Genomic DNA, 27516 nt, shown 5'->3' on the forward strand with positions numbered 1-27516 from the left:
GAGTCTTTGCGAAGGAGGCAGGGAAATGGCGAAACAGTCCTTCTTAATGGTGCAATGAGCCAATGGTAGTGCTCGGTGAGTTTTTTCGAGTGGGTATAATTGTCATTTTGAATCGGCACATGGTTTATGACTCGGGTCTCGGCGTGCTTTGATGGTTTAGGTTTGTAAGCAGCACCAGGTTTGGGCACGGTGCAAGAAATTCCACCATCGATTTTCTATTTTATTTATTTGGATTAATGATTTTCCATAAGCAATTGCCTACTTTGAGAATTTTTTTTTTCCGTTTTGAGATTTATTTAATCTAGCATATTTTCATAAAATAGGTTTATTTTTAAGATTTATATTCGATGTATAGATCAATGTCTAAATATCATATATCATAATGAATCACATAATAACCTCTTATAAAAATAACTTTAAATATGTTTTTAAAATTAATTTTTATGAATTACCATTATACTAAATAATATTCATACATTAATAATGTTTTAAATATAAATTTTTATTTTTATACATAAAATGAATAAAAAAAAATTTAAATTTTAATTAGTTGATTTCATTAAAAAATAGGAGATATGGTATTATGAAAAAAAAATCATCATAAATCTTAATATATGACGAGTATTAACTATTAACAAGAGTAAGGGACATAAAACATTGGTGAATAGTGGGATGATCATTCAATACATAATGATGATGATAAGAATTGGCTTAAGTGAAAAACTATATCTTTAACATGATTTTCAACACATGCCCACAAAATTTTCATTGGAAAGCACATTAACACCTACCACAATCTTATTATACCATATATGCTTTGTAAAGTTTTCTTTTAATCACAATCATCATTACAAAACCTAGGCAACAAAAAAAATATTTTATATTCATTTTGATGTAGACGTGGCAAGGGACAACCATATCTTTCACTTTAAACATTAGAATATAATCGAGGTTGATTTTTATTAAGAAGGTATTGAACAGAAAATTTTAAATCAAATATGTTTACAAAAGTATTTTTAAAGTCGAGTTTAAGCTATAAACATTAATTTATATTTTTAAAATTTTGTTAAATTTATCAAATGAGATTTTCATTAAATATAAAAAGAAAATTCAGATATATTCAAGTCTTGCTTTTAAATTTTGTCTGTGTATAAATTTGATTTAATTATGTGTTAACTTATTTTCTAACTTATACAAAAATTTATTGAATTTTGAATTTTAAAATGGGTTACTATTTGAATTGAAGAGATTATTATAGATGCAAAAAATAGTTAAATTTGACAAATTTCTCTTAGGTGAATTGCAAAGTTGAGAGTACATAATTGGAAATTGGAAATACTTTTTCCTAGAAAGTGGTTTCCAAAGTTCTAAGCAAATACAAATGAGTTGAAATTTCACAAATTGTTCTAACGAAAGAGTCACAAAATTAATTTTGGTGGCTTGTTTGTTTAGTTTCCTAGAAAGTGGTTTCCTAGATTTACCAGGAAAACACAAATCTTTCGAATCGGATTCTTTTCTTAAGTGACTTGAAAAGTTGAAATTCTAAAACAAAGTCAACCAGAAAATTTCCATCTAAGAAATTGAAGTGGTTTATTAGAAATTTGAACAAAAGCAGGGGGCAACACCTGTAAATTCCAAAACCCAGCATCGAAATTTTTTTTTTTCTCTAATTCTCTTGCATCGCGGTCGACATTGATCGTCGTCTTGCTCACCGAAAGACACATCACCTGTTTTAAAAAGACACCTCACTTATCCAGACAAAACATCAACTAATTTTTTGTTTTTTGGAAAATAATTATCAATATCTATTTTTCTTCAATCTCCATAGCTTTCGCTTCTCGAAAAGGATCTGAAAATGGCAGGTCAGGGGATATGGCAACCGAAAGAGGAAGGTTTAAGGGAGATATGCGGAGTATTAGAACAGCACATTTCGCCTACTTCTGATAAGACTCGTATTTGGCAACAACTGCAACATTACAGCCACTTCCCCGATTTCAACAACTACCTCGTTTTCATCTTTGCTCATTCTCCGGTACTATTTCATTTTATCAAACTCCAATTACTACCAACTAATGCCTTTCAAATCCCTTCGTTTAAGCTTAATTCTTGTTTTGTCTTTCTCTTCGATTCGCCTTTGTCATGTTTATTAGTGCTTGTTCATATTCGCCTTTGTCATGTTTCTTACTTTTATATGGTTATTGTTTTGAATTCGGGAATTGGATTAAGATTTATAATCTCTGTTTATTCTCAATTTCGCCTTATTTATTTGCTTATTTTCGTTGTAAAAGAGCACGTTTAAGCAACATTTCTGAAGTGTAGATGAAGGGGAATGAATCTTTGAGTGGTTTCCCAGTTTGGAAAGTGGGGGACTTGGAAGTTATGTTATTAGGTAGTTAAGGTGCTTCTTATAATTGGATGATCTCAATAATCATAATCAAAAGGTATTGGATTAGCATAACTACACCTATACATCCTGGATCGATCTCCATTGCTTCTTTATTAGTTCGAAAAGTTAGAACTGAAAGGTCAAGAGATGAAAGCTCCAACATGTGCGTGAAAGCTTATTTCAATTCTATCTGGATTTTGTTTATTGTTTTTTTATGAGCTTGATTCACTTTTAACATTTTGAGTTGTTACATGCTTTTTCATATTGCTCACTTGTTGTGGCAAAGGCTCTGTCAATGAACTGGTGTATTGTATTGAATGATCTTGAGAATTTTTAATCTCCGTGAAACTTAGAAATCAGTGCTTAGAATAAGTCGTTGTTTCCTTGCATTAAGTTATGTTGTAAGCCGATACTTTTCCTTCAACTCCTTTCATCACAACTGAATGGCATTTCTTCATACTTGCTTTTCTGAGCAGGGTGCATCTGTGGAAATTCGACAGGCAGCTGGCTTACTTCTGAAAAATAATTTGCGAAGTGCTTTCAAGTCTCTAGATCCTGCATATCAGCAATATATAAAGTCACAGTTGTTACCATGTTTAGGAGAAGCGGAAAAGGACATAAGGAATACAGTTGGGACAATTATCAGTGTTATTGTCCAGCAAGGACGGATTCTTGGCTGGCCAGAGCTGTTGCAAGCTCTTGTACAGTGCTTGGACAGTAATGACATTAATCATACGGAAGGTGCCTTGGATACTTTATCAAAGGTGTCATTTGCTTCGCTGATCTCTTAATTGCATTTTGAAGAATAATAACAACAACGCATTACTGACATATTTGTTCCAGCGTTGTTTACCTTTTGTTCGTGAAATACTGAATCCAAATTGAAATTGTCTGTTAACTAAGTAAAAAGACTTTGAAGCCAATGCTTAAGCTTGTTGCCAGAAATTTGCAGTTTGTCCCTCCAAATTCTTACACAAGCTTCCCCAATCTGGATGCGATCTTTTAGATGCAATACCTGGAGTGAATCTCTCTCTCTTCCCTTTTATTAAATTCGTATCCATGTTTATTGAATTTCCTTTAGAAGAAAGTTTTGGGAAGTTTAGGTTTGCTTCATATTTTCCACATGTCCGTTAACAATAATCATTTGTGAAGAATTTCATAGGGTGCAAAATATGACAATGGCATTTCATCCTTTCTAGACATTACTAATTGCTATTATATGGCTTATTTGTGATCTTGTGAATGCAGATCTGTGAAGACATACCACGAGAGCTTGATTCAGATTTACCTGGTTTATCTGAAAGACCCATTGATGTATTTCTTCCTAGATTACTACAGGTGACAATTTGCTTCTCTAATTCATATTGAACAACTTTATTTTTGTCATCATATATGCTGTCTGTTGGTAAGTCATAATTGGTTTGTCATCACTGAGTTGTATATGTATACTGTTATTTGCTTTCCTTTGAAATCAGTTTTTTGGGTCGCCACATGCCTCTCTAAGGAAGCTTTCCCTTGGATCAGTAAATCAGTTCATTATGCTGATGCCTAATGTAAGATTGATCAGAACAATGCTTTCTACCTGACCAACCCAAGTTTATTGCTTTATTTGCTTAATTTATGTTCTAGAATGCATTGTAGGCTTTATATCTGTCCATGGATCAGTACCTCCAGGGTTTATTTGTCCTTTCTCATGATCCAGTTGCAGAGGTCAGAAAATTGGTAAGTTGGTTCTATACATGCTATTATGTTGCAAGCGGAATGAATCTGTTAATCTGCCTTGTTTAAGATTATCTTAAAGTTGAGAGTTAAGTTTCAGAAATGGTGGATGCTATCTACTTTGTTTTGTCTTTGTCTATTAATCGTGTGTTTTAGACTTTCCCTTTCTTTGATACAGGTTTGTGCAGCTCTTGTTCAGCTCATTGAAGTTAATCCTTCTTTCTTGGAGGTATGTGATTGTTCTGCGCCATACTATCCAATGCAATATTTTCACTTATATATAAGTTTGTTTAAGAGCTTTGTCCCCCTCTTTACCCTTCCTCGTTGAATAAAGTCATGCACCCTAGTGGGATTGCTCTCATGACATCAATGTGCACCATTCCCTTCATGTCAGGGGAGGGGATGCCATTTCCCACAACCTCAATAGCTTGTAGTTTTTAATTGAAATATGCAAATAGCAATTCCATAGTTTAGAGTTGCATTGGTTTGTTATTCGTTGACAGGATTGAACATTTTGTTCATTTTTCCATTTCATGTTGTGTATATCTTGTTTTTCATGGTACTGACACACTATATTTGGCCCCCTTCTCCTAAAGAATATTTGATGTTATATCTCAGCCACATTTGAAGAATGTAATTGAATTTATGTTGCAAGCCAACAAGGATGCTGATGAAGAGGTTGCTCTTGAAGCTTGTGAATTCTGGTAAAGCTATAAGATCTTACTTTTATATAACAGTTTGGTAGTAAATTTAGCGGTCAGAGGGTTCTTTCATATGTGAAGAGGGTCATTGGAGCTTTTTGGTCCTAGAAGAAGTAACTCTTAGCTACCATTAGTTTTCCTAATGAATACTGAACATGCAAAGTTTATTTCGTTCCTTCAATGAAGGCAACGAGTTGCTTGAATTTCTATATCATATGAATCATTTGGGGTGGATTGTTGATACAGTGAGACTATTAAAAATTTTTGTGTGTAGCATTTTTACATCTCTTTATGCTTTTTATCGATAAAGGAAGTTAATATACTAAGAGGTTTTGTCCTTGTGATTATCAGGTCAGCATACTGTGAAGCACAGTTAAACCCTGAGCTTTTAAGGGAGTTTTTACAACAGCTAATTCCAGTATAACCCTTGTCCTTTTATTGGTCTTCGATGGCTAACTCCTAGCATAACAAACTCATTAGCTTGCTTTGCTACTTATCTTCTTAGGTTCTATTGTCAAATATGGTTTATGCTGCTGATGATGAATCTCTTATTGATGCTGAGGTAAATCTTTCTGGGTGATGATCACTTTTATTCAGTCATTGTTCTTTGCATCTGCATATCTTTATCTTCTTCTTTTAATATTTGCAGGAGGATGAGGCTGTGCCAGATAGAGATCAGGTTTTCAGAGTTCTTTGGTCATTTTCTTTGATAGTAAAATGTTACTTTTTTTACTTTTCCAGTTATTTGTAAAGCTTAATAATTATAACTTTATCTTCTTCTGATGATCTTTTATCTTTTCTTAACTGTGGCGTGTAGGACCTTAAGCCTCGTTTTCATTCGTCACGCTTTCATGGATCAGAAGATATGAAGGATGATGTAAGTTTTCAGCTAAGCTGTTTGTATGGTTTCGTTGTTTATTCTCCCATATGCATGTGGCCATAAAGATGTTTGAAGAATTTAATTAATTTTTTTTAATTTCATGTGTACTTCGAAAATTTTACATTTCATAAATGACAACCTTGTTTTGTCTTTAAAAATTTATTATCTGCAGGATGATGATAGTTTAAATATTTGGAACTTGAGGAAATGCAGTGCTGCTGGCCTTGATGTCCTTTCCAACGTCTATGGAGATGAGATTCTTCCAATATTAATGCCTTTAGTTCAGGTGATTGTGCCATAGAATATTTTATATTGTGTAGCAATGGTGAATGCCAAATAGTTATATTTGTTCTTGTATACCCAATATTTGATGATGCCGTAGAGGTGTTTGTTTTGGAATGTGTTTTATATGGCCAAACCTCTGCCGTGTTTAGCACAGAGGACCAATGACTGTTGTAATGATTAATTATTAGCTGATCTGCTTCAGCATGCCTTTCAATTGTTTAAATCTTATAATACCAAGATTATGGGTATTTCTGAATCCAGGCAAAGTTATCCACCTTAGGTGGTGGCAGCTGGAAGGAAAGAGAGGCTGCAGTCTTGGCACTTGGTGCCATAGCTGAGGGTTGCATAAGAGGTCTTTATCCTCATTTAGCAGAGGTAATGCTGCTGTGAGCGTTAAAGTGTTTCACATTATAAGCAGGAAAGGCCACATAATTTTTGCATAGCTTTTTTCTTCTACATCTTTTTCCATGTTATTTGTTCCCTCTTTTTTGCTGAGTTTATCTTGTACTTTTTCTGACTAACCATGTTTATACCTCTGGTTGAACATGTGGTCATATGCTTGTTAAAGCAGTAGAGAGATGAAAAGGCAAAATAATTTTGATTCACTTGACTGATTCTTTTTCCTTTAAGATTTTAGAACTGGCAAAATTCTAATCAACAAAAAAAAATTTAGTCTGTATCTGACTTTTTTCAGGACTTTATATTATTGTGCTCCTCATGTTATTATATCAGGTATGGATGATTAGATTGCTGTTAGTAATTCAATATCCTTATGTGCAGATTGTGGAGTTTCTACTCCCTCTTCTTGATGATAAGTTTCCTTTGCTTAGGAGTATAACGTGTTGGACACTCTCTCGCTTCAGCAAATTTATTGTTCAGGTATTCAGATTTCTTTTTATGCAATTGCACAGCCTAGTGCTTAGCTTTTTTTTTTTTTTTGATAGTTTTCTTGCATGCTTTACTTCATAAAATTGTTTCCATCAATGCTTTAGAGGGAATAAGCATCATATGCTTATTCAGGTGGGGGAAATAGGTAGAAGTTCTTGTTAACTTGCATTGTCTTCCTATTTTGTTATATGAGATTTTCCTTTTAACACCCAAATCCCATCTCTCTTTCCCCATGCTCCATAGATGTTTTCATGTCCTCCAGTTTTAAAGTAAATGTTACCTTATCAAATCAAGCAATAGAAATAATAAAGTGTAGGTTGAAATTTAAATACTTCATTTCAGGGTATTGGCCATCCAAAAGGCTATGAGCAATTCAACAAAATCCTTATGGGTCTTTTATGTAGAATTTTAGACACCAACAAGCGAGTGCAAGAGGCTGCATGTTCAGCTTTGGCTACACTTGAGGAGGTTTGTCCTGTAATGTCTATTACTCAATGACATTTCTACTTCATAAATACTCAGCACTCAAGAATTAATAATTTCTACAGGAGGCTGCTGAGGAGTTGGCACCTCACTTGGAAATCATCCTTCAGCACCTTTTATGTGCTTATGGAAGATATCAGGTTTTTGTTCTGTTGCATATAAATTTAGTCTCCAGCAGAGCTATTAGTTGTACCAATAAGAGCATATATATATCTTACAATTTTGTCTTATAATAATAGCTCTTTCTATAACTATTTTTAGAAAAGAAACCTTCGAATTGTTTATGATGCCATTGGTACCTTAGCAGAGGCTGTTGGAGGGGAGCTGAATCAGGTATCTAATGTTTGCATGGCTTGTTCATATCTATTTTGGGTTGTTTATCTCCCTTTTAGTTTGGAAAGTAGCCGAAAACTTAGGTCTTGTGATCAGCTAAAATTGCTTCTAACTTTCTTCTTTATATTGCAGCCCAGGTATCTACAGATTTTGATGCCTCCATTGATTGCTAAGTGGGAGCAGCTTTCTGATGCAGACAAAGACCTTTTCCCCCTACTAGAGTGCTTTACATCTATAGCACAGGTATGGTATACATAGAGAGTTTAACTGTAGAGCCACACTTAGCAGTATTTAAAAAACTTATTATCCATCCAACAATATCCATGTATCAGTTTATATGAAGCCAAAAAAGAAAAGGTATTTGTATTTTCCTTTCTAACATGCTCATATGACAAAGTTACATTCTCCTATCCTGATTTTGTTTCTAATTATACACGAGTGATCTGCGATTAATTCGTAAGATTGAAATATGTGAGTTGAAAATGAACATGTTAAGGTATGGTGGTTGTGTATGGCTAGCACCGATAATGACTGATTACCAAAGAATGGGGGAGGATGAACTAGTTTATTTTTAACCCTAGAAATCATTTTGGAAAATCAATTTCACTATAAATGATGTTTTCTCCTTCTCACCTTCCATCCAGTTCTCTCTCACACTTTGTCCAAAGATTTTGAGTTTCAGACAAATATTGAGTGCGATAGGAGCCTTACTAATACCCACCCTATTTTTATGATTTGCCCTTTTCAGGCACTGGGAAATGGATTTTCCCAATTTGCTCAACCAGTTTTCCAAAGGTGCATAAACATTATCCAATCACAACAATTGGCAAAGGTTCATATTTTGATTTAGCTGTCCTATCACCTTTCAGTTTATATTTCTTTTATCATGTGCTTAACTTTAGACTTTCTTTAAATCATGATTAAGATTGATGCTTAATTTGCAGGTCAATCGCTCTTCTGCTGGAGTGCAATATGAGAAAGAGTTCATTGTCTGCTCTTTGGACTTGCTTTCAGGGCTTGCAGAAGGTCTTGGTAGTGGCATCGAAAGTTTGGTATCGACCTTGATAAATATTTTATTTTTTATTTTTACCTGTGCATTCATCTGGTATTTGTTGATGGCATCTGTTTCAATCTTAAGCTTGTCATTTTGATGACATTTTGAAAATTAATTCAGGAGAATGTTGCAGTCTTAATTAAAAAAAAATCTGTCATTTCATTGTTAATATACTACTAACAAACAATATTTCAATTGCAATGCCACTAGTTTCTGATTCATACAAAATATTGCCTTTAAGTGCCTTATGATTGTTATTTGGTCAAGCCAATTCAACTCAGCACATATGGGCTTCAATCGCTTTTACAGGTTTCCCAGACCAATTTGAGGGACCAACTTCTGCAATGTTGTATGGATGAAACTATTGATGTTCGACAAAGTGCTCTTGCCCTTCTTGGCGATCTTGCAAGAGTGAGTTTATATTTCATCCCTCACAAATTCCTTTATATATTATTAGATATGCTTTTATTCGGGTATGTTTGTAGAGTGTAACAATAACTGTGCTTTATATACAGGTGTGTCCAGCATATTTGCATCCTTGTCTATCTGAGTTTCTTAGTGTTGCAGCCAAACAAATGGTAAGGTGAAGCCTACTATACAACAGTGAAATATATTGTTGAGCAGTGCCAGCCTTACATATTTTCTGGTTTATGCAGAGCACTCCTAAGCTAAGCGAATCCATTTCAGTGGCTAACAATGCTTGTTGGGCAATCGGAGAATTAGCAGTTAAGGTTGGTTTCCTATCTTTATAATTTATATATATACTCTTTTATCACTAATGAGCTGGGATTTTTATCGTGTAAAATTGGATAAAAGTATTGGTGCCCAAGTGCTCTTGGTATAAAGGCCATCTTTCACGAGAAGAATTTTTTGATAGATTTTTTTTTTCCAACTGTTCGGTGTAGTAAATTTGTTTCCATTGATAGATGCTTGGATTATCTTTTCTTTTATCAAAATTATTCCCATAGGAAGGATGCTTGGTTGGGAGAGTACTATTTTAATAAACCAGTTAATAGTGTAAATTTGTGTTCAAAATAAAAGGGGGCAAATAAGAGTTACATTGAGTCGGGTTTTTAATCTAGATTTTTACTGTATGTTCACTCCATATACAGAGGGGTTCACCTTTTTTTTTTCTTGGTGGAGCCATAATTGAGAGAGTAGCATGTAACTAGATTCTGTGAGAGGATTAGAATCTGCAAAATTTTTAACTGCATCTTGATCTTTTTGCTAGTAAGCACTCAATGGCTCTGATGGTTGGACATAAAAGCTGTGTTAATGATGCTTGAATGAGTGTGATTACATCTTTCGCACTTAACAGGTCCGTCAGGAAGTTTCTCCAATTGTCATGACTGTAGTCTTAAGCATATTCCCAATTCTCCAACATGCAGAGGTACTAGTGAACTGTATTATTCGAAGTTTCTAATTTCTGTCATTTTTTCCTTTTTCCTTTCTAAAATATAGATTTACATATTGCTGTTGGGCAGGGTGTCAACAGATCACTTGTAGAAAATAGTGCTATCACTCTGGGTAGGCTTGCTTGGGTCTGTCCAGAGATTGTTTCACCTCATATGGAGCATTTCATGCAAGAATGGTGCAATGCTTTATCCATGTAAAGTACTCTTGCTTCTCAATTGCCACTATAAGAGCTGTTGGTTTAATAATGCATGGTAGCCTGCATCCTAGCTATTCTTTTACCGTGAAAATTTGGGATCAACCACAACCATTTCAAAATGAATAGTAACGTGTCTTGTCGCCAAGGAGATATCCTCCTTTCCCTTACGCTTTCCAATTCACGCACAAACTCAGTTCTTTTAACAACTCTCATTCAGAACAAGCAATTGATCTTTTGAGAAGTAAAATAAGTTTTATTATGAGTTGCTCATTACTAACTTGCCATAGTATAGAATCTGTATATTCATACTGCAAGAATTGTGTATCTAAAATGGAAAAAACAAAATCATGTACTCTATGCATTCAATGAACATGTTCAGACATACATGCATATTAATTGATGTAATAGGCAGTTTAAATAATCCAGTCCTTGAATCAATCTTGTAACTTAAACTTGCTGAAAAGGTGGAGCTGGATCTATTCATGCCAGGATGAGGAAATATAGATAATTGAATTACGTTTTCCTTCGTTACTGTCAGAATTTTCATCTCAATTCCTCAAAATTTCAGTCATTGAGCATGAAATTGCCATTCTGCATTCACCCTATGGTTGCTGCTTCACTCTTAAGAAAGGTAGTGATGAATTATAAATTCCTGGCAGGATACGCGATGATATAGAGAAGGAAGATGCCTTTCATGGTCTCTGTGCAATTGTATGCGACTTCTTTCAAAATCTTTCTTAGTGAATTATGTTAGGAATTAATTTTAAAGAAGATTTTTTCAAATAATTTCAGGTTAGAACAAATCCATCCGGGGCTTTAAATTCACTGAGCTATCTATGCAGAGCAATTGCAAGTTGGCATGTAATATTAGTAACCAACAATTTAACTTTTGAATGTTTGATGCACCTTTTTTTCTCCGAGTTTACTATTGTCCATCTCTTAGGTAATAAGGAGCGAGGAATTACACAACGAGGTCTGCCAGGTATTGCTTGGGTATAAGCAGGTATTTTCATTTCTCTTTGTGCCTCTAATTCAAAATTTAAGATGTTGGAGATCATATGTTACAAACTGGTGAACAACATATATGTACAGATTCTCAAAGATGGAGCATGGGAACAGTGTTTTTCCGCATTGGAACCGCAAGTGAAAGAAAAATTATCAAAATATGGGGTATAAAGTTATCAAGTCATGAGTTCTTACATGGAGGATCTGTCTTAGAAGTGCATGAGTGCAAAAGATTGATTTGTGTCTGGGCTTGTTACAAAGACAGTAACAGATGTTTGAAACTGAGTGGAAATCGGGAGCAAAATGGTGCAGTTTTTGAAGCACCTAACACAGCTTATGACCCTTCAAGTCCATCATATTTTGTTCATAATATACTTTTAGATTTATTCAATGGTGCTTGGTAGGTTTTTTGCCCAAGTCACCATTATTGTTACTGTTTGACTGTTAAATCTTGTGTAGCGAGTGGGATATTTCTTTTTTTTTTTTTTTGTTGTCATTTTCCATGCTATTTATATTTTGGTGTGAGGAGAAATATAGGAATTGGTAAACATTGAAGGTTGCAATCTATGACATTGTTGTTTTTTTGTGTTGTGTTTTGATATATACATTCCAAATCCTTTGTTACTGTCCTTAAAAACTGTCCCTGGTTTATGTCAGCTGCTTCAATGTCAAAATAACCATATATTTTAAACCCATAGATCTAACAAAACCGGCGAAATATCAAAGTTTCATTTCCCCTTTTTCCATTTTCTCATCAACCAAACATTTGTTCTCGATTTCCGAATTCATACGACTAATTTTCAATTGAACAAGAAGAACGCTACGTTCTATTCATTATAAAAGCAAAACATAACATGTAGATTACAAACAAAATCAAATTCTTATAATTAAGGTTCCGTTTGGTAAATACGAAAATAATTTCCTAAAATCTATTTCTTCATTTTTCAATGTTTGGATGACTTACAATGGAACGATCAACAGAACCCCCAGCTTCCTCTCCTTCCAACAAGCAGCCAACCACACCTTCCTCCCTCGAATTTCTTGACACCCGTCTCCTTTGCGAAGAGTAGTCTATCGAGATGGAGACAACATCATTCTTGTTCACCGTTGTAAGAGCTGCGTTACAGATGACATCGTAGATGAGGCTATTGATTGCAAAGTACATGGGTTTTGATGGGCAGCTGTCGTTGAATTGGTAAGTTCCTTGCTTGGGTGTCTAGGCAGCTGTGGCAAACGTAGAACCAAAGGAGAATAGTGAAGAACAAGTTCTGGGTGGTTCTTCAACGCACCCAAAACCAAAAAAATCTGCTCTAATTTGCTCTTTTTTGGATTAGTTTCAGATTTTTTGAGTTAAAAAAAATATAATCTGGATTGTGAACTTTTAAATCTGAAGTTACAGAAATTTTTATAATTTTTTCTTGAATACCAAACACAGAAAAACATCAACTATTGAATTTATCAAACAACTGAATTTTTTTTTTTCTAGAAGTTCATTTCCATTGAAAATTTTTTTTAAGGTCATTTCCGGTTGGAGGAAAATAAATAAAAATCACCGTCTATCTGCACCACTCCGCTCCTTCTCAATCTGCTGCCTCTGCTTCTCCGCAAGCTTCTCCAATGCTGATTGCACTGCATCACGCCCACCGATAAGCAATCGGGTCACAATTTCCGGATCCTTCTCGAACCGAGCTGCATCGAACTCCTTCCTCGCGTTCTCTCTCAATATATCCCTCCACAGAATGCCCCGTGAATCGGGCCACATAAAGAATCGGGTCGCCCGGAGGATGTCGCGGTAGAGACTCAGCGCCTCTCGCCGACTGCTGGTGAGTCGCTGCCGAGCCAGCAACTCATCTTCCCCATCATCTAAAGATTTCTCCTTCTTCACCACATGTCTATCAAGAAGCTCTTCCACGGTGTCTGGACCATCGTGCAAGAAACGCTGGATGAAAACAACATCGTTTCCTGAAGCAAGCTTTAAACGGATCATTAAATTTCGACATTTTCGCATGTAAGCCATCATTCTCTCCTTCCTCTTCTGCCTCAAATGTTCTTTTTTTTTTAAAAAAAATTAGGATGTCGGAAGACAATAAGTAAAAGGTTGGAAATTGGGTCGGTCTCTTTGTTTCAGGCCCATGGGCTTGTCATTTTATTTTATTTTTTCAATGATCGATCCGTTTTATTTTATGGCATTTAGGAAGATAATTTATTTGTTAATTTTTTCCCTTTTTTTTTTTTTTTTGCAATCAATTTAAATGATATTTATGTTTCTAACATTATTTATTGTGGTTAATTTGTTTAAAATTTTTAAATTTAAAAATCAACACAATATTGTGTACAATGTTTCGCATTAACCATTGAAAATGAACTATTCGTCTTCAACTTATTTTATTTTGTTTTAAAATAAATTGAAAACAATTAGTATATCATTGTATTTGATTTTAAAATATAAAAAATTTAAATAGGATATATTTTTAATATAATAAAAAAAGGAAAATCTGAAGTCATTAATTATTTTTTTCCACCATTGAAAATCCATGGTATACTCTTGTTATGTGTATAGAGTAAACCATGCAAGAATAATTTATATTATTTTTATTCATGAATTTTAATCATGTTTTTAATCATGAATTTTAAACCAGTGGATAATCGATGTTATTAATTTTTAAACTATTTCATTAATTTTTAATTTTTAAAACAGTGGATAATTGTAAAACATTGCATTAATTTTTTTTATTCACAATCTTAATTTAATTCAAGAATCAGTCGAACATAATACAATCGACAAGTCTGGTATACAAAGCAGTCTTTCTGAAAAGCCCATTAATAATGGGCTAGGATTATTTCTATTGGGCTTACCTTTGCCCAAAAATAGTTTCACAGAAGCAAGGGTACCCGAAATTAGAGAAAAACAATTAAGCACCAAGATGGACTAGTGGACTTGGGGCTTAATTCCTAGAAAGCTCAAAAGTATAAGGTATTATTGGGTAGAAAAGCCCATAGCCAATGGACCAAATAGTAAACGACGTCCTATCTTTACAACCTCTAAATCCCTACAAAACGTTCGTTTACTTTAGGCTGCCGCAACACGCTGTAACCTGTATCTGCTTTTCCTCTCTGTTTTCAACTCTTTTAAACGGCAAAAAGAATTTTCATGGCTTTAACCAAATCAAAGCTACGTCTTCCCTCCTCTCTCTCTCCTTTCTTTCAACGCTTCTTCGAGCTTTACTCTTCCTCAACGCCAACTTCGCTCGAGGAAGTTGAAGCCGATGAAGCTGATACTGTTGAAAAACCCCAAACCGCCGCCCTTTCACCCGAAGAAGCCGAGGTCGCCGAAAAGTTCCATTCCTTAATCAAAGACCATCACCGCAAAAACCCAAACCCAGACCCAAACTCGGCCCCACCAGCCCCTAACTTCACCATCTCATCTCTTTCCCTCGGCTTCTCCAAAATCTCCACCGTCCACTCCATCTCCCCTTCCTTCGTCCGCCATGTCATTGACAGATGCGGTCGGGTCCGCCACGGCATACCTTTCCTCCAAACCCTATCCTTCTTCAACTGGGTCACCACCCGCCCCGATTTCGCTCCCTCCCCCGACCCTTACCACGAAATTATCGACCTTGCTGGAAAGTTGAGGCATTTCGACTTGGCTTGGCATTTGATCGATCAGATGAAAGCCAAAAACATCGACGTCTCAATCGAAACATTCTCGATTCTAATCAGGCGCTACGTGAGGGCAGGATTGGCTGCGGAGGCGGTGCACGCGTTTAATCGTATGGAGGATTACGGGTGCGTTCCTGATAAGATTGCATTTTCAATTGTGATTAGTAGTTTATGTAGGAAAAGAAGGGCCAATGAAGCTCAAGCCTTTTTCGATAAATTGAAGGACAAGTTTGAACCTGATGTGATTCTATACACTAGCTTGATTAACGGCTGGTGTCGTGCCTATAAAATTTCGGAGGCCGAGAGGGTATTTAGAGAAATGAAAATGGCAGGGATTAAGCCTAATGTGTATAGTTATACTGTTGTTATTGATGCATTGTGTAGATGTGGCCAAATTACGCGTGCTCATGATGTTTTTGCAGAGATGATTGATGTTGGATGTAAGCCGAATTCGATTACTTTTAATAATTTGATGAGGGTTCATGTCAAGGCTGGTCGGACGGAGAAGGTTTTACAGGTTTATAATCAGATGAAAAGGCTTGGTTGTGCCGCGGATACGGTTACTTATAATTTTCTTATAGAGAGTCATTGTAAGGATGACAATCTTGATGATGCAGTTAAGATACTTAATTTGATGGTTAACAAAGGGTGTATTCCAAATCCGTCTACTTTCAATACCATATTTAGGTTTATTGAGAAGTCACGGGATGTGAATGCTGCTCATCGTATGTATGCTAAGATGAAGGATTTGAAATGTATGCCTAATACTGTTACTTATAATGTTTTGATGCGAATGTTTGCCAGTGTTAAATCTACTGATATGGTTCTCAAGTTGAAGAAGGAGATGGATGAGAATGAGGTCGAGCCTAATGTGAATACTTACCGGATTCTGGTCACAATGTATTGCGAGATTGGGCATTGGAACAATGCTTACAAGTTCTTTAAAGAGATGATTGAGGAAAAATGCTTTAAACCAAGTATGCCTCTTTATGAGATGGTGCTGAACCAGCTGAGAAAAGCTGAGCAGTTAAAGAAACATGAGGAACTAGTAGAGAAGATGGTTGATAGGGGATTTGTAACGCGTCCTCTGTAAAAGTTGCTTCTTGCTGTTGTATCTGTGATGTTTATTAGCTCAACTTTTTCATGTTATCAATTAATTAAATGCTTCAAGTCTCATATTCAATGAGTACCGTCATAAGTTTGTACATTGGAGAGTTAGGATGTACTGTTTTATCTTCAGTTCTTCACCCTTTTTGTGTTAGACAATAAGCATCCGTGGTTTACGGATGATCAAATTTCCTTCAAATTTTGGTTACAGTTTCCAACTCTATTTGCTGGACTAATCTATTGGAGCAATTTATTTATTTGTTTATGGATGATCTTTACTCTCTGATGATAGTTCCTTTGCATCAAGTTTTAATACAGGTACTACCTGTTTGTAATTCATAGAAAACAATACGATCTGTGGCATACACTTACACCACCGTCCGTAAGGTTGGCATCACGATTCTTGAGAATTCTTTTATTATTCTCTCAAATTTGGCAGGCTACATTGGATTGCTACTTGCTAATTGAAACCAGGCGTTGGCAAGATTTAAGAATAAACTGAAATAATTGACAATTGCACCACAAAAGCACTTATATAGCACTACAAACTTTTTAATTTCTGAAGCAGTAGTTTTTATTACAACTAACTACTGATAGCTTTTCAGGGAAAACAAACAATTCTTTTAGCGTCTGGTTTGCATTATCGATAAACTAAAATTAAAATTAGGAAATTTGATAACATCTCGAATATGAAGTCTAGCCTCGTTTATCTGCTAATTATCCTTTCAAGATTCCAAATAAAGCTTCATTCCACTATCAATGTCCCTGCATATCAAGCATCTCGGTAAGACCTTTCAATCTCTCAGTTCCTTCACCAATCAAGAAGCGGATCCTTTGTTTATCCTTACAATCTCGATTACTCTCCATCTCTTGTCTAATCACCTGTTTCAATTCAGCTGCAAAACCACTTCTTTTCAGGCAATGCAAGTCAAATTAATGTTAAAAGCACATACTCATAGCAAACAAGATGAACCAAATCTACAAGGAACTGATAACAAAATGGCAGTAGAAACAACAACAAAGCAATGAAGATACATCAAGATTTCAGCTCGAAGAATAGGTGTTTCTTGTTTGTCAAGTTCTTAAAACCTTTTCTTGGCAGCATTTAGAGATTATAATATTTAGCAAAGAAGCTTCACCTCTAGAAAGGTCAGGGGCTCTTCGAGCAGTCCGTAGAGCTTGTCTGTAGAGCTTCAGCACTCGAGCACGAAGCAGGAAGTCCTGCAAGTCCAAGGAGAGAATCATAACTGATTCCCTTCCTTTCCGAAAAAAAAAAAAAAAAGCTTCCTTTGTCACAAATTTGTTCAAATTTTAAGCCCAAATGAAACTCATTTACATAACCGATTATAATCAACATTTGCTTCAAAATGGGTAGAACAAGTTTTAGCCACTACCAAAAATAAAAAAACTTGGCACCAAATGAGACTTCTCTCGTACAAATTAATGGGTAAATCACCAGAAGTCAGAAAGATCAATCTCGGAGGTTCATTTCCAACTAAGAAAGTAATTGGATTTGATTACAAAGCAAAGAATATAAACTTACCACGAAACAAAGAGAGAGAGGAAGTGAATGCTAAGAGCTGAAAGCAACAATCAATCCAACAACAAAAGCCCCAAACTTGTGAAAAACTATAGCGAAAATGCCCAATGGTTCTGTCGCTAGCCGTGAAACGGCGTTGAGACGATGACTAATGACAATAAGAAAAGAAAAAAATTAAAAAACAAGGCTTTGCATTCCTTTCGTAAAAACAACGGGCTCGTCCACCAATTCATGGGCTGTGGGCTATAGCAAAGTGAAACATTCATGGCCATCAGCTGTATGAAAAATCCAGATCGGTCCAAGCTAGCCCTATAATAGGTGATAGCGATTGCTTCGAGTGCAACTTGCTTAAATGAGTTGAATTTGTTATGTTTCTTTGTCTTTCACGTAAATATCAAAGATATATTGTATTTTTACAACCATAAACCGGTGAACAACAGCCTCATAATCTTTTCACAAACAAATTCTTCCGTCTGTTTCTTCTGCAAATCAGGGTAAGTCATTTGACATACATATACACGAAGTACATCTTTGACTTCAACAACAAAACAATAATAATAATAATAATAATAATAATAATAATAAACCCTCCAATTTTGATCTTTCTTGAAAAGCTGAAAATTTCTCAATTTATAATAATAGCAGCATAGTTTTCAACTTTGTGGACCATTTCAAATATAAACTCTGAAAATTTATATCCTTCAGAATTTATTGCGGCAAGACCAACTAATTCCATACTAATCTTAGTGATTGGGTGGTGGTAATGGTATTATTAGAAATGGTAATCATCGCTGTCTTAGACCTAAAGATAATTTTTACTATAGTATTATAAAAAGAAGCCGACAAATTGATTTTTGGGATTTTTTTCTTTGTTTTTGGGTGTACCAAACCCACTAAGACAAACAACATCATAAGTAGGGTTGGCATCGATACGGATTCGAGGTAAATTTTGTTCGCTTCAAATCCGATCCGATTTAATGTTTTAATAAATTCGAATTTGATTTTATCCGAAATTTTTTTTATTTTTTTATACTCGATCCGATACTATATAAATCGTATCCGATTCGATCTAACTCGAAATTAATAAAATATTATTTTTTAAATATAAAATATTATTTTTTAAATATAAATATTTAAAAATATTATTATATAAATATATATAAAATTAAAAAATAATTTTTTATATAATATTGAGTTGGATTTATCTAAAACTCAAATCCGACCCGAAATCCAAATTTCAAAAAAAAAAAAAAAAAAACCGACCTCATAGGGTTGAGTCGAATCGAAACCCGTCGAGGACATGTTAGATTGCCGTCCCTAATCATAAGAATAAAAACCAACAAATAAAACAATTTTTAAAATTCAAATGAAATTTATTTTTATTTTCCCACCAAGCATGTTATTGTTACATTTAAATTTTAAAAGGTTTCAATGTCAACTATGGCGCACACTAACAAATTAAGTTACAATTGAGGAATAATTTATCCTTTTTGGTATTAACCATAAAAAATGAGGCTGGAAATAATTTAAAACTATTTATTCATCTTTTTTAAGAGGAAAAATTCTCAAGAATCCCTTAGATTTTGGTAAGCTTTGTAAAAGAAAAAAAAAATCACCTACCAAAAATGGAGTAAATACTTTAATAAGAAGGTAGACACATTTCCAACCTCCAATGAATTTACTCCATTTCTAATGTAATTATGTTTAGTGCCATTGACAGTTGCCAAACTTAATTACATTAGTTAATTTCTCTTCCTATCTGCCATTTTTGCATATAATATTCCTTTATAAGCCACACTCGTACACAATCTGATGAGTAGATCAAAGCTTGACAAGTCAAAAACCGACAGAGCGAAAGGTTTGGCAATTTATTTAAATCACTTTGCTTATTAGTTAATTAATTAATTAATTTCCCATGTTTATAGCAAATTAAATTTGTTGCGTCACCAAAGCAAGCTGTATTATTAAAATTCTGATGGGCAAACATGTTTTGCTCAGTCTCAAAACTGCTTTGACCGAACCTTTCCCTGTCTGATTTCGTCAAAATAAAAACCTCACATTTCATTAGAAAAATTCTGACTTTATCTTATTCATTACTTATAAAAAGAGCGTTCAAAAGAAAGGAGTTTTGAAGTGTTTACAGACAATGGAGAAACAGGCTAAACCCAAGAACAATATCTTGAAATTTTTGCCAAAAGCAGCTTCGGCTATCAGTGTCACCTTTCAAAACCCTCCTTTCAGCCCTGGCCGAGACAAGAGACCGGACAATCATACAGGCAAGCATAAAGGTTATGCAGGCAAAGGATTCTCTGGTCCGATCATTTCGATAATTCCTCGTGAAGCCCGAAGAAAGTCCAAGACTGAAACCTTTGAAACTCAGGAACCAACTTCACCGAAAGTGTCATGCATGGGACAGATCAAGCACAAGAAAAGCATCAAAAAAGCTAAGCGTGTTTCGCCTCCTAAAGTGTCCAAGCCTGTCTCTGAATCTTCTTCTTCTGGAGAAGTAAAGAAGCATGCATCAAAGTTAAGGCGAATCTTTAGCATGGCAAAACCAGCAAAGAAATCTGTTGCATCTAGTAATAAGACTGAGTTGCCTGATAGAGCGCCTTCTTTGGGCCAAATGAAGCGGTTTGCAAGTGGGCGTAATGCTTTTGCCAGTTTTGACTGGATGTCTCAGATTGCACCCATGGATGCTGATCAGAGGGATTATTACTCTGATGAAGAGAGAGTAGATAGTGATTTTGAAGAGGAAGAAGTGATCATTCCTTTCTCGGCCCCAATGACGGTTGGTGGAGGCGTGCCTTTGCAGCCAAGGAAAGAAATTAACTTATGGAAGAGAAGAACAATGAATCCACCTCGGCCCCTCCGATTGAATTCCATGGTCAGCGCAAATTGATAGATATTTTTTTGTTTTGTTCTTTGTAACTCCCTGTTCTTTCTTTTTTTTCTTACTTCTCATATATGGATTGTGCAAATATAGAATGATAAAATCTGGAGAATCTCAAATTGGCATTTGGCCTAATGGGAATCTGTTGATTCCTGGTTTCTGTACAGATAAATATTGCTTGTGCTTTCCTTCTGCTTATGCTTGTGGAGATTACTTTGAAACAAAGTGTTGCAATTTGAATCAAACAAAGGATAAGGATTGAAGGAAGGGAAATAATTTACTAGAATCGTGTATTCATCCGATAAGAGGAAAATGCATAACTTAATTTTGTTTCCATTTTTCTAAGAACGAAAAATCAACACTTTATCCTCTTAGTTATACGTAATCACTTTGAACAAGGCACGTTAATACTATTAATAAAAGCTGGATCAAGTTCCTGCGACTTTTCAAGTTTTATTGGCTGTAAAACTTACTGTTAAATATGAACAGTTTAAATTAAGAAGTGCCAATTTGTAATTCCATTACTAACAGGTTGATATATTTTACAAGTAAAATCTACCTGTCAAAATGGTGGCCAGCTGCCAAAATGGAAAAATAAGAAGAAAAAAAAAACTCATAACCATATTAAGGTATGGACTATGGAGGTTGTTTGAAAGTCAAATCGAAGCTGTATATAGAAGATAAGTAGTCCAATTTTGAGCTGATTTTGGGTTGTACATGCCATTTACCAATGGTGGCACTAAGCTAACGCACAACGCCCTGACAATCATGGTCGACCTTTCAGCAATGTTTGACAGTGCATCTTTTTATATTACTTAATCAAATGGATGGATATAAAAATTATTGGCAAAACAACTGTTGTTTGTTAAAATCTTTTATGCTTTTTGTTTTCTTTTAGGATATTTTTCAAGTCGTTTGAGGTCATATGTGATTGTGAAATTGTCCACGACCCAGTTTAAAAACGCCACCAAACTTCAGCCCATTGTATCACTTTACGAGCTACGTTGTCTGGTTCCATACATGAGCCACTACTTAACTTTAATCAAGTTTATCTTGCCCTCTTGCCACAACTCATCAACTCTACATAATTTTAGATGGTTCACGAGAAGATAATTTTCGAGTTCTTAAAAAATCAAAGGCCTAGTATTAAAAAATCTTCTTCGTATGTACATGAAGAAAAATGTGACATGAAAGAGCAATATCATTTAATGAAAAAAATCCTCTCTATCAGCAGAGGGAAAGGCGACCATTCAGCATATGAACGAACAAGCAAATTTTGGTATTAGTGGTTGTCTTTCTGTTCATGACAGTCTCATTTTCTGATCAACCAAGCCGTGAAAAAATGGCAACGGAGAATGGAGCCAGCGATTTGGGCCCATGGTGTTTTAGTTAGAGGTGCTTCGCTTCCTTTGGAACCGTCATCTTTCTGGCCCAATGATTACTATTGCTCAGATTTCCGAATGAATGGCAGTGATTTGTAGTCCAGTACCTTAAAGTTAACTTAAAGCTGTGTCTAATGGGCTTACGCCTAATATATACATTATAAATCTTTTTTTGGCATATTATGAGTTAATGAACCAATTATAAGTTTGGAAAAACAACAAACGCAAGCAATAATTATACAAGTGACAAAGAAGAAAGCATATTAAGCAAATAAATCGTATATCATGATTAAGATTGAAGCAAAGAAAATTTTGGTCCTCTTTTGATATGATTTAATGTGGGCTACACTTGAAGTTTCACTACTAAAAACTCATCTTTCGACATGAATAATGTAGCAGTACAATCAATTGGATTACTCTGTAGGAATTGATTTTGTATCATTTGACGTGCCATTTTTAAGTGACTCGAACGCCTTGGTATCTTAGAATCTCCCCAATAAGCTCTCCTTTCCCAGAACCCACATACCTTCCACATATCTCTCCGTCTCTGATGAACAAGAACGTTGGCACCTCGACCACGTCCATGTCTTTCAGGAATTGCATGCAGCTGTCGTTCTCATCACCGTTCATTCTTGCAAAAACCACAGAATCCATCTGCTTCGACAGCTTAATCACTGTTGGATATACCTTGACGCATGGCCCACAATGTTTGAGCCCCACATCCAGAACAATCAGCTTATGGTCAAGCTTGTGGTCTTCAATGAGCTTTTCCACGTCTTCCCTACAGTGAAGCTGAACCACACCTGAATGACTGTCACCGTAGTACAACACATCGCCCATCAGCTGATCTGGGCCAATCCCTTCTTCTTCATGGATTTTCTCCGTGCTTTTGTAGAAGCTGAAGTGTGGGACTTTCTTTATTTTCTCTCTTTTGCAAAGCTCCCTTGTCTCCTCCGATTCATCACCCATCACAAGGATGAATTCTACATCGTTGCAAGTCCTGCTAAGATCTACCATAAAAGGGTAAATTTTACTGCTATGGTAACTGTGGCTAGCAGCGTATTCTACCACAACAAGCTTGTTTTTAGCCGTTCTAAGAGCTTCATCGAATTCCTCTATGCTGTGAACTTTCTGTACTCTCTCATCACTTGGAGTTTCCTTTGTCCCAGGGGCAGCTTTAGCCTTGGTAATGAAGCGGGGGGCTTTGCCTGTTTCTAGTTTTGTTGAAAAAGGTCTAGGCCTAGCAACAAAGGATGGTAGAAAGGAACCATGGGAGCAAATAAAATTGATTTTTGGGATGAAGTAAAGATTAGAAGAAGGTGGCTTACTTAAGAAATTTGTGACTGTAGCCATTCAGAGGTGAGGTAATTGAGAAAGAATTAACTCTCTTTCTGGAGTTTCTTCTGGGAGAGCTCCTAAGGAACAGAAAGGAAAGCAAGCGGTATGGAATTAGGATTTTGCAACCCAAAAATCTCATTGAAAAGAAATAGTAACCACTCGTTTTTGGGCGTTTGGTGCATGCTATCCTTATATTTCACTCTTTCCTTTCTGCATTATTATTGGTCATGATATTTCAGCACCTTGGATGGAAGATTTTTTTATACTCACACAATTTTTGCTTGTCCTTTTGTTAGTGAAAAAGAAATAGAGTTGAGACATGTGAACACTTAGGCCTGGTTTTCAGTTTGAACTTTGAATTTCGGTGGCAAACCCATCAAGGGTTAATGGAGCCCTGAGGTCACGAATCAAATATAACAACTGACAAGGGGCAAGATCTTTAACATCTTGGGCCAGGCCCGATGTCCAGACTCAACGCAATGCTGCAAAAGGCCTTTGTTGAAGAAAAAATCCAAAATCCAAAGCCTTTAACCCGTTAACGGACAAAGGCTGACAAGACGGTTAATTACAAGGTCCAAGTTAAATGGGTGCTGAAGAACAGTAATCATAAACGCACAAAAGAAATGAGTTACTAGTCTCAAATCAAAGAAGGCCCAAATATCAACTAGCAGCAGTAGTAGTAACTTAATCAACAACTCAAGGCCTTTCTACTTCATCTCTTAGTACTTTTTCATCAATATAAACAGGGAGATTTACGAATTTTCTTTCTACAAGTTATACATTCCTTACCTAATTGTACTCTAAACTATCCTAAACAAGGTTCCTAAATTAAAAATCTACTTTTTAAAAAAGCAATTTTTTCTACCACATTAGGAGTGTTGTTTTGATACATGGAAAATGCTATAGGTAGCCGTTGGAAATGTTGATTCTACTTTCCACATGTAAAAGCACTTACGTCTCTTACGAAATGCACATGGCAAGTTTCGTCTGTGTGAAAATTTTGATGGAAAATCACTCTAAGATAAAAGTAGAGCCCGAATTTTAGTCAAGTATTGCGACTTTAGCCGACCTTCCTATTACTGCCAAAAGTATAGTCTCCATTTCAACCACCATTTTCGATTTCAGGAAGTCGTGGAATAAAGAGCATTCCCTAAATCTTGCTTCATAGAACTCACAAACCCAATTACCAACATTTTCCATGTTACAAGAAGATTCAAAACTAGTAACAATCCTGTCATAACCTGATAATTATCAACACTTTTAAAAAATTGAAATCCAGGATTCAAATCCGGACTTCTTTCACATATCCAAAAACAAATATCTTAAAACTTGTGGACAACGATGTATTTGCATGAAAAATATCAGTACCCAATGACCTAAATAGGGAGCATGACTAGGAAAAAAAAGATTTATTAGACGGCTAACTACACAATTCAATAGTTGGTATCAAAGCAAATTTGAAAATTAACCATTAACACGAGCTGAAGAGCCACTGATATAATAATTCAATGTATTAATAATACGACATAAGAACCCGAGTTCAAATAGGTTATTCATTCAAACACTTCATTCAACCACATTCAACAAATCTAAAGTTCAACTACATTCAATAAGTTGAATCTAAAGTTCAATTGTAACATTTTCAATAAACTACATAAAATGTGACAAAATGCACAAAAAGCCGAACAGATTTGGTGGAATCCATGGTTAGAATGTGCTAGTGGTCGCCACCTAAGCTCCTGTGCAAAAGTTCATAACCTTCCATGTGCACTGTGACTGCGCCTGTGACTGTGCGCTCCCTCCCCTGCCATCGGACTGCCATCACTTCTGCTTTGGGTTTCACTTTTCAAAATCAGATTATCACTGTCCGCTATATAACCTTTTTCAGATTGCACAATCTTTCAGTTTAATGACTTAGAGTAAACTTCGATAAAAAAGACTACACTGTTTTTTTTTTTTTTTTTCTGGTAGAAATTATAAGTGCTGAAATTTCAATTCAGTTTGAACTCAGATCCGCCTAATGCCATCTCATAGTCGTAAGGATGAATGTGATGAAAAAGCCAAGGAGAAGGTTATTCAACATCGTCGACAGCTTAGAAAAGCTGTTTATTTGTCCCCACAAAGTAACAGCTCAACATCACAACACAATGACTCCAAATTCCAATTCAACAAAATTCACTGACTTGAAAAAGAGCAACAAATTTCGTTCCTTTCCTTATCACCAACAATTTTAATTAAAAACCAAAATCAACAACTGTTATTTAAATAAACTAAAAACCAAATAAAGAAGTACAAGATCTCGATTAATTAAAGTAGAAAAAAGATACCTAACAAATTAAATTAAGAAAAAAAAAAGGCTAAAATAAAAAGTGGGGCAACACAATGCTGCAACAAGGTTACCTCAAAACAAAATGGCTAAGATTTTGAAGGTGGCACCTCGGGTTTTCTGAGGAGAATCATGTGCATCGGGGAAAAAATTCCAGAATCCCCACCTCTGGTCAAATAATCAGCGGTCTTGAACAGCATCTCGTGAACATCAACGGTTCCTTTAGGAGCTATCCCTATGGCAGCCAGAACAGTGACGAGAATGTGGTTCCTCCAGTAGGCGATTCTCCCCATCTTGAGCCTGGTCCACCAGGGTAAAGCAGGTGGCTTCGCTAGATCCTTCTCTTTGACAACCTCAAAGCCAACCTTTTTGGCAGTCTCCGCAATGTCCAAGTAGCTCCTCAGACCAGGCAAAGCATCACCTCTTTCAATACCTTGAATGATCTCCACGTGTTCAGGGTTATCAGCTCTGTAATTGTCAGTTGTGACCCACTCGTAAGACACGTATAGAGATCCGGGTTTCAGTACTCGAAACACCTCGGCGTAAACCTCTTCCAGTTTCGGCGCGTGGCATGTTGCCTCTATCGAATACGCGCCGTCAAAGCTATTATCTTGAAATGGCATCTCAAGGAAGTTTCCACAAACAACTTCACAAAGCGAATCTAACCCGGCTTTCTTGTTGTGAAGCCTGGCACGATTCACTTGGTACTCGTTGATAGTGATGCCCACGACTTTGGCTCGCGAGTGAGCCGCGATGGCACGCATGGGTCCACCAACGCCACATCCGACGTCCAGGATTCGATCTCCGGGCTTGACGTTGATAAGATCAACGGCCATCTCTTCGTGGACGCGCGTTGAGTAGCGGTGGGATTTCCCTGAGATAGAAGGAGAGAAATGGAAGGATTGGCCCCAACCCCATTCGTAAATATCGGTGACCAGGTTGTAGAAAGTATCGACGAAGTCTGGGACTTTTTCGGCAGTTTCGATCTCCTTTGGGCGGCGGAAGAAAGACCAATATTGCTTGTAGTTGTCTTGAACTTTCTCAGCGGAGATGGAACCGCCGGAGAGATGGACGGCACGCTTACCCTTTTGCTCGGCTGGGCCTAAAACGCAGACGAACCAGTAAAGACCGCCAGCTAGAAGAGCCCCAGTGCAGAAGAGAGCTAGAGAATCCATGAGAAAAGAAATGGAGAGAGAGAGAGAGAGAGAGAGAGAGAGAGAGAGAGAGCATAAAGTATAACACTCACTCACCTTCCCTAAAAATTAAATGCGTATTTAGCTAAAGTAGACGCGCGACGCGCGTGTGTAAAAATTGTTGAACAGAACCACGTGGAGAACGAAGAACAAAAGAAAGTAGACAAAGTACAATGTACTGATGTAGGTCTGAGTTACTGTTTTACCCTCGCTTTTTTGTTTTCTTAAGCGTCTCAAATCATGAAACTCTGTATTTTACAACGATTTTCAGAAAATGAAATAAAAAATATTTTGTAATAAAATTTGTCATGTAGCTTTTATAATAATTGTTTTTCATTATTTCATTTAATCTTAACAAATTATTCTAGAGCAATTTTGTGGCATTTTCTTAAAAATAAAATAAATAACAAAATTAAATCATTTTGAAATGAATTGGAGAATCTTATAATAAGTATCACAGTATTTACAATTGTGAAGAACAGAAAATGCAGAGGCCTACTCCGGCTAATAGCGATCTCTGCAAATCGTACATATTTTTGGTATATTTTTCTTAAATTTAGAACTAAAAAAAATCTCTGATATTTTTTTCCGGCGCACTTAGAGTAATACGTGTTTCAGTTAAATTCAAAAACGAATCTTAAATATTAGTATTGGTGTTTCTAACGTGCTCTCACCACATGTTCCACAGGATTTACTTTCCCGTTTTAAATAGGCTGGCTGGAAAAATATGAAAA

General features: G+C 35.8%; 7 protein-coding genes across 16 annotated transcripts; 3 read left to right on the forward strand and 4 right to left on the reverse strand.

Annotated features, from left to right (window-relative positions):
• The first annotated feature begins 1304 nt into the window (after positions 1–1304).
• Positions 1305–11947, forward strand: LOC111312848 (transportin-1-like). Of its 5 annotated transcripts, none has more exons than XR_016325972.1 (29): positions 1305–2032; positions 2863–3150; positions 3635–3724; positions 3862–3939; positions 4028–4108; positions 4284–4334; positions 4724–4809; positions 5158–5224; positions 5312–5368; positions 5456–5485; positions 5624–5683; positions 5859–5972; positions 6233–6346; positions 6752–6850; positions 7202–7327; positions 7408–7482; positions 7604–7675; positions 7808–7918; positions 8424–8507; positions 8620–8727; positions 9039–9140; positions 9245–9307; positions 9386–9460; positions 9961–10119; positions 10214–10338; positions 11001–11052; positions 11134–11202; positions 11285–11344; positions 11434–11947. XR_016325972.1 is itself a non-coding variant. In XM_022913517.2 (29 exons), exons 1-29 carry the CDS (start codon positions 1856–1858, stop codon positions 11515–11517), a joined length of 2670 nt encoding a protein of 889 aa, XP_022769252.2. In that variant the 5' UTR covers positions 1348–1855; the 3' UTR covers positions 11518–11947. The 5 variants fall into 5 exon arrangements, 3 of the variants coding, with proteins under 3 accessions (XP_022769252.2, XP_022769253.2, XP_089596934.1); XM_022913517.2 differs by having other exon boundaries at positions 1348–2032; positions 10048–10119; XM_022913518.2 differs by lacking the exon at positions 6233–6346 and having other exon boundaries at positions 1348–2032; positions 10048–10119.
• Positions 11948–12358: 411 nt separating this feature from the next.
• Positions 12359–13421, reverse strand: EMB1793 (LYR family of Fe/S cluster biogenesis protein). 2 transcript variants are annotated; one of them, XM_089740814.1, is made up of 2 exons: positions 12900–13421; positions 12359–12570 (listed from the first exon to the last, which is right to left on the reverse strand). In XM_089740814.1, exons 1-2 carry the CDS (start codon positions 13364–13366, stop codon positions 12492–12494), a joined length of 546 nt encoding a protein of 181 aa, XP_089596940.1. In that variant the 5' UTR covers positions 13367–13421; the 3' UTR covers positions 12359–12491. The 2 variants fall into 2 exon arrangements, with proteins under 2 accessions (XP_089596940.1, XP_022769256.2); XM_022913521.2 differs by lacking the exon at positions 12359–12570 and having other exon boundaries at positions 12726–13421.
• A 993-nt stretch (positions 13422–14414) lies between these two features.
• On the forward strand, positions 14415–16331 carry LOC111312851 (Pentatricopeptide repeat (PPR) superfamily protein). Its single transcript, XM_022913523.2, has one exon. The coding sequence runs from the start codon at positions 14498–14500 to the stop codon at positions 16097–16099; it is 1602 nt and encodes a 533-aa protein (XP_022769258.1). The 5' UTR covers positions 14415–14497; the 3' UTR covers positions 16100–16331.
• Positions 16332–16627: 296 nt separating this feature from the next.
• On the reverse strand, positions 16628–17812 carry LOC111312858 (LYR family of Fe/S cluster biogenesis protein). 2 transcript variants are annotated; one of them, XM_022913539.2, is made up of 3 exons: positions 17657–17812; positions 17253–17372; positions 16628–17009 (listed from the first exon to the last, which is right to left on the reverse strand). In XM_022913539.2, the coding sequence occupies exons 2-3, from the start codon at positions 17356–17358 to the stop codon at positions 16870–16872; spliced, it is 246 nt and encodes an 81-aa protein (XP_022769274.1). In that variant the 5' UTR covers positions 17359–17372; positions 17657–17812; the 3' UTR covers positions 16628–16869. The 2 variants fall into 2 exon arrangements, with proteins under 2 accessions (XP_022769274.1, XP_022769275.1); XM_022913540.2 differs by having other exon boundaries at positions 17253–17368; positions 17657–17796.
• Positions 17813–19562: 1750 nt separating this feature from the next.
• LOC111312856 (uncharacterized protein At1g76070) lies at positions 19563–20715 on the forward strand. The gene has a single exon (XM_022913534.2). It carries the CDS (start codon positions 19800–19802, stop codon positions 20550–20552), a length of 753 nt encoding a protein of 250 aa, XP_022769269.1. The 5' UTR covers positions 19563–19799; the 3' UTR covers positions 20553–20715.
• A 1505-nt stretch (positions 20716–22220) lies between these two features.
• On the reverse strand, positions 22221–23489 carry CDSP32 (chloroplastic drought-induced stress protein of 32 kD). Its single transcript, XM_022913533.2, has one exon. The coding sequence runs from the start codon at positions 23276–23278 to the stop codon at positions 22382–22384; it is 897 nt and encodes a 298-aa protein (XP_022769268.2). The 5' UTR covers positions 23279–23489; the 3' UTR covers positions 22221–22381.
• Positions 23490–24734: 1245 nt separating this feature from the next.
• Positions 24735–27047, reverse strand: SMT3 (sterol methyltransferase 3). 4 transcript variants are annotated; one of them, XM_089740863.1, is made up of 2 exons: positions 25664–27047; positions 24735–25090 (listed from the first exon to the last, which is right to left on the reverse strand). In XM_089740863.1, the coding sequence occupies exon 1, from the start codon at positions 26762–26764 to the stop codon at positions 25679–25681; it is 1086 nt and encodes a 361-aa protein (XP_089596989.1). In that variant the 5' UTR covers positions 26765–27047; the 3' UTR covers positions 24735–25090; positions 25664–25678. The 4 variants fall into 4 exon arrangements, with proteins under 4 accessions (XP_089596989.1, XP_022769264.2, XP_022769266.2 ...); XM_022913529.2 differs by having other exon boundaries at positions 24735–25142; XM_022913531.2 differs by lacking the exon at positions 24735–25090 and adding an exon at positions 25228–25472.
• Between the last annotated feature and the right edge of the window lie 469 nt (positions 27048–27516).

The sequence above is a fragment of the Durio zibethinus genome, chromosome 1 (assembly GCF_047325235.1).
Source record: "Durio zibethinus cultivar Kanyao isolate XHJ-2024 chromosome 1, ASM4732523v1, whole genome shotgun sequence".
NCBI lineage: Eukaryota > Viridiplantae > Streptophyta > Magnoliopsida > Malvales > Malvaceae > Durio > Durio zibethinus.

Excerpts from the sequence above, each read along its gene's own strand:
- LOC111312848 (XM_022913517.2), top strand. The coding sequence starts at position 1,856 with ATGGCAGGTCAGGGGATATGGCAACCGAAAGAGGAAGGTTTAAGGGAG. Across the intron at positions 5,486-5,623 it reads CTGTGCCAGATAGAGATCAG|GACCTTAAGCCTCGTTTTCA; the intron begins GTTTTCAGAGTT and ends TGTGGCGTGTAG. Across the intron at positions 5,684-5,858 it reads CAGAAGATATGAAGGATGAT|GATGATGATAGTTTAAATAT; the intron begins GTAAGTTTTCAG and ends TATTATCTGCAG.
- EMB1793 (XM_089740814.1), bottom strand. The coding sequence starts at position 13,366 with ATGATGGCTTACATGCGAAAATGTCGAAATTTAATGATCCGTTTAAAG. Across the intron at positions 12,571-12,899 it reads CGGAGTGGTGCAGATAGACG|CTGCCTAGACACCCAAGCAA; the intron begins GTGATTTTTATT and ends CGTTTGCCACAG.
- LOC111312851 (XM_022913523.2), top strand. The coding sequence starts at position 14,498 with ATGGCTTTAACCAAATCAAAGCTACGTCTTCCCTCCTCTCTCTCTCCT.
- LOC111312858 (XM_022913539.2), bottom strand. The coding sequence starts at position 17,358 with ATGATTCTCTCCTTGGACTTGCAGGACTTCCTGCTTCGTGCTCGAGTG. Across the intron at positions 17,010-17,252 it reads AGCCCCTGACCTTTCTAGAG|CTGAATTGAAACAGGTGATT; the intron begins GTGAAGCTTCTT and ends GTGGTTTTGCAG.
- LOC111312856 (XM_022913534.2), top strand. The coding sequence starts at position 19,800 with ATGGAGAAACAGGCTAAACCCAAGAACAATATCTTGAAATTTTTGCCA.
- CDSP32 (XM_022913533.2), bottom strand. The coding sequence starts at position 23,278 with ATGGCTACAGTCACAAATTTCTTAAGTAAGCCACCTTCTTCTAATCTT.
- SMT3 (XM_089740863.1), bottom strand. The coding sequence starts at position 26,764 with ATGGATTCTCTAGCTCTCTTCTGCACTGGGGCTCTTCTAGCTGGCGGT.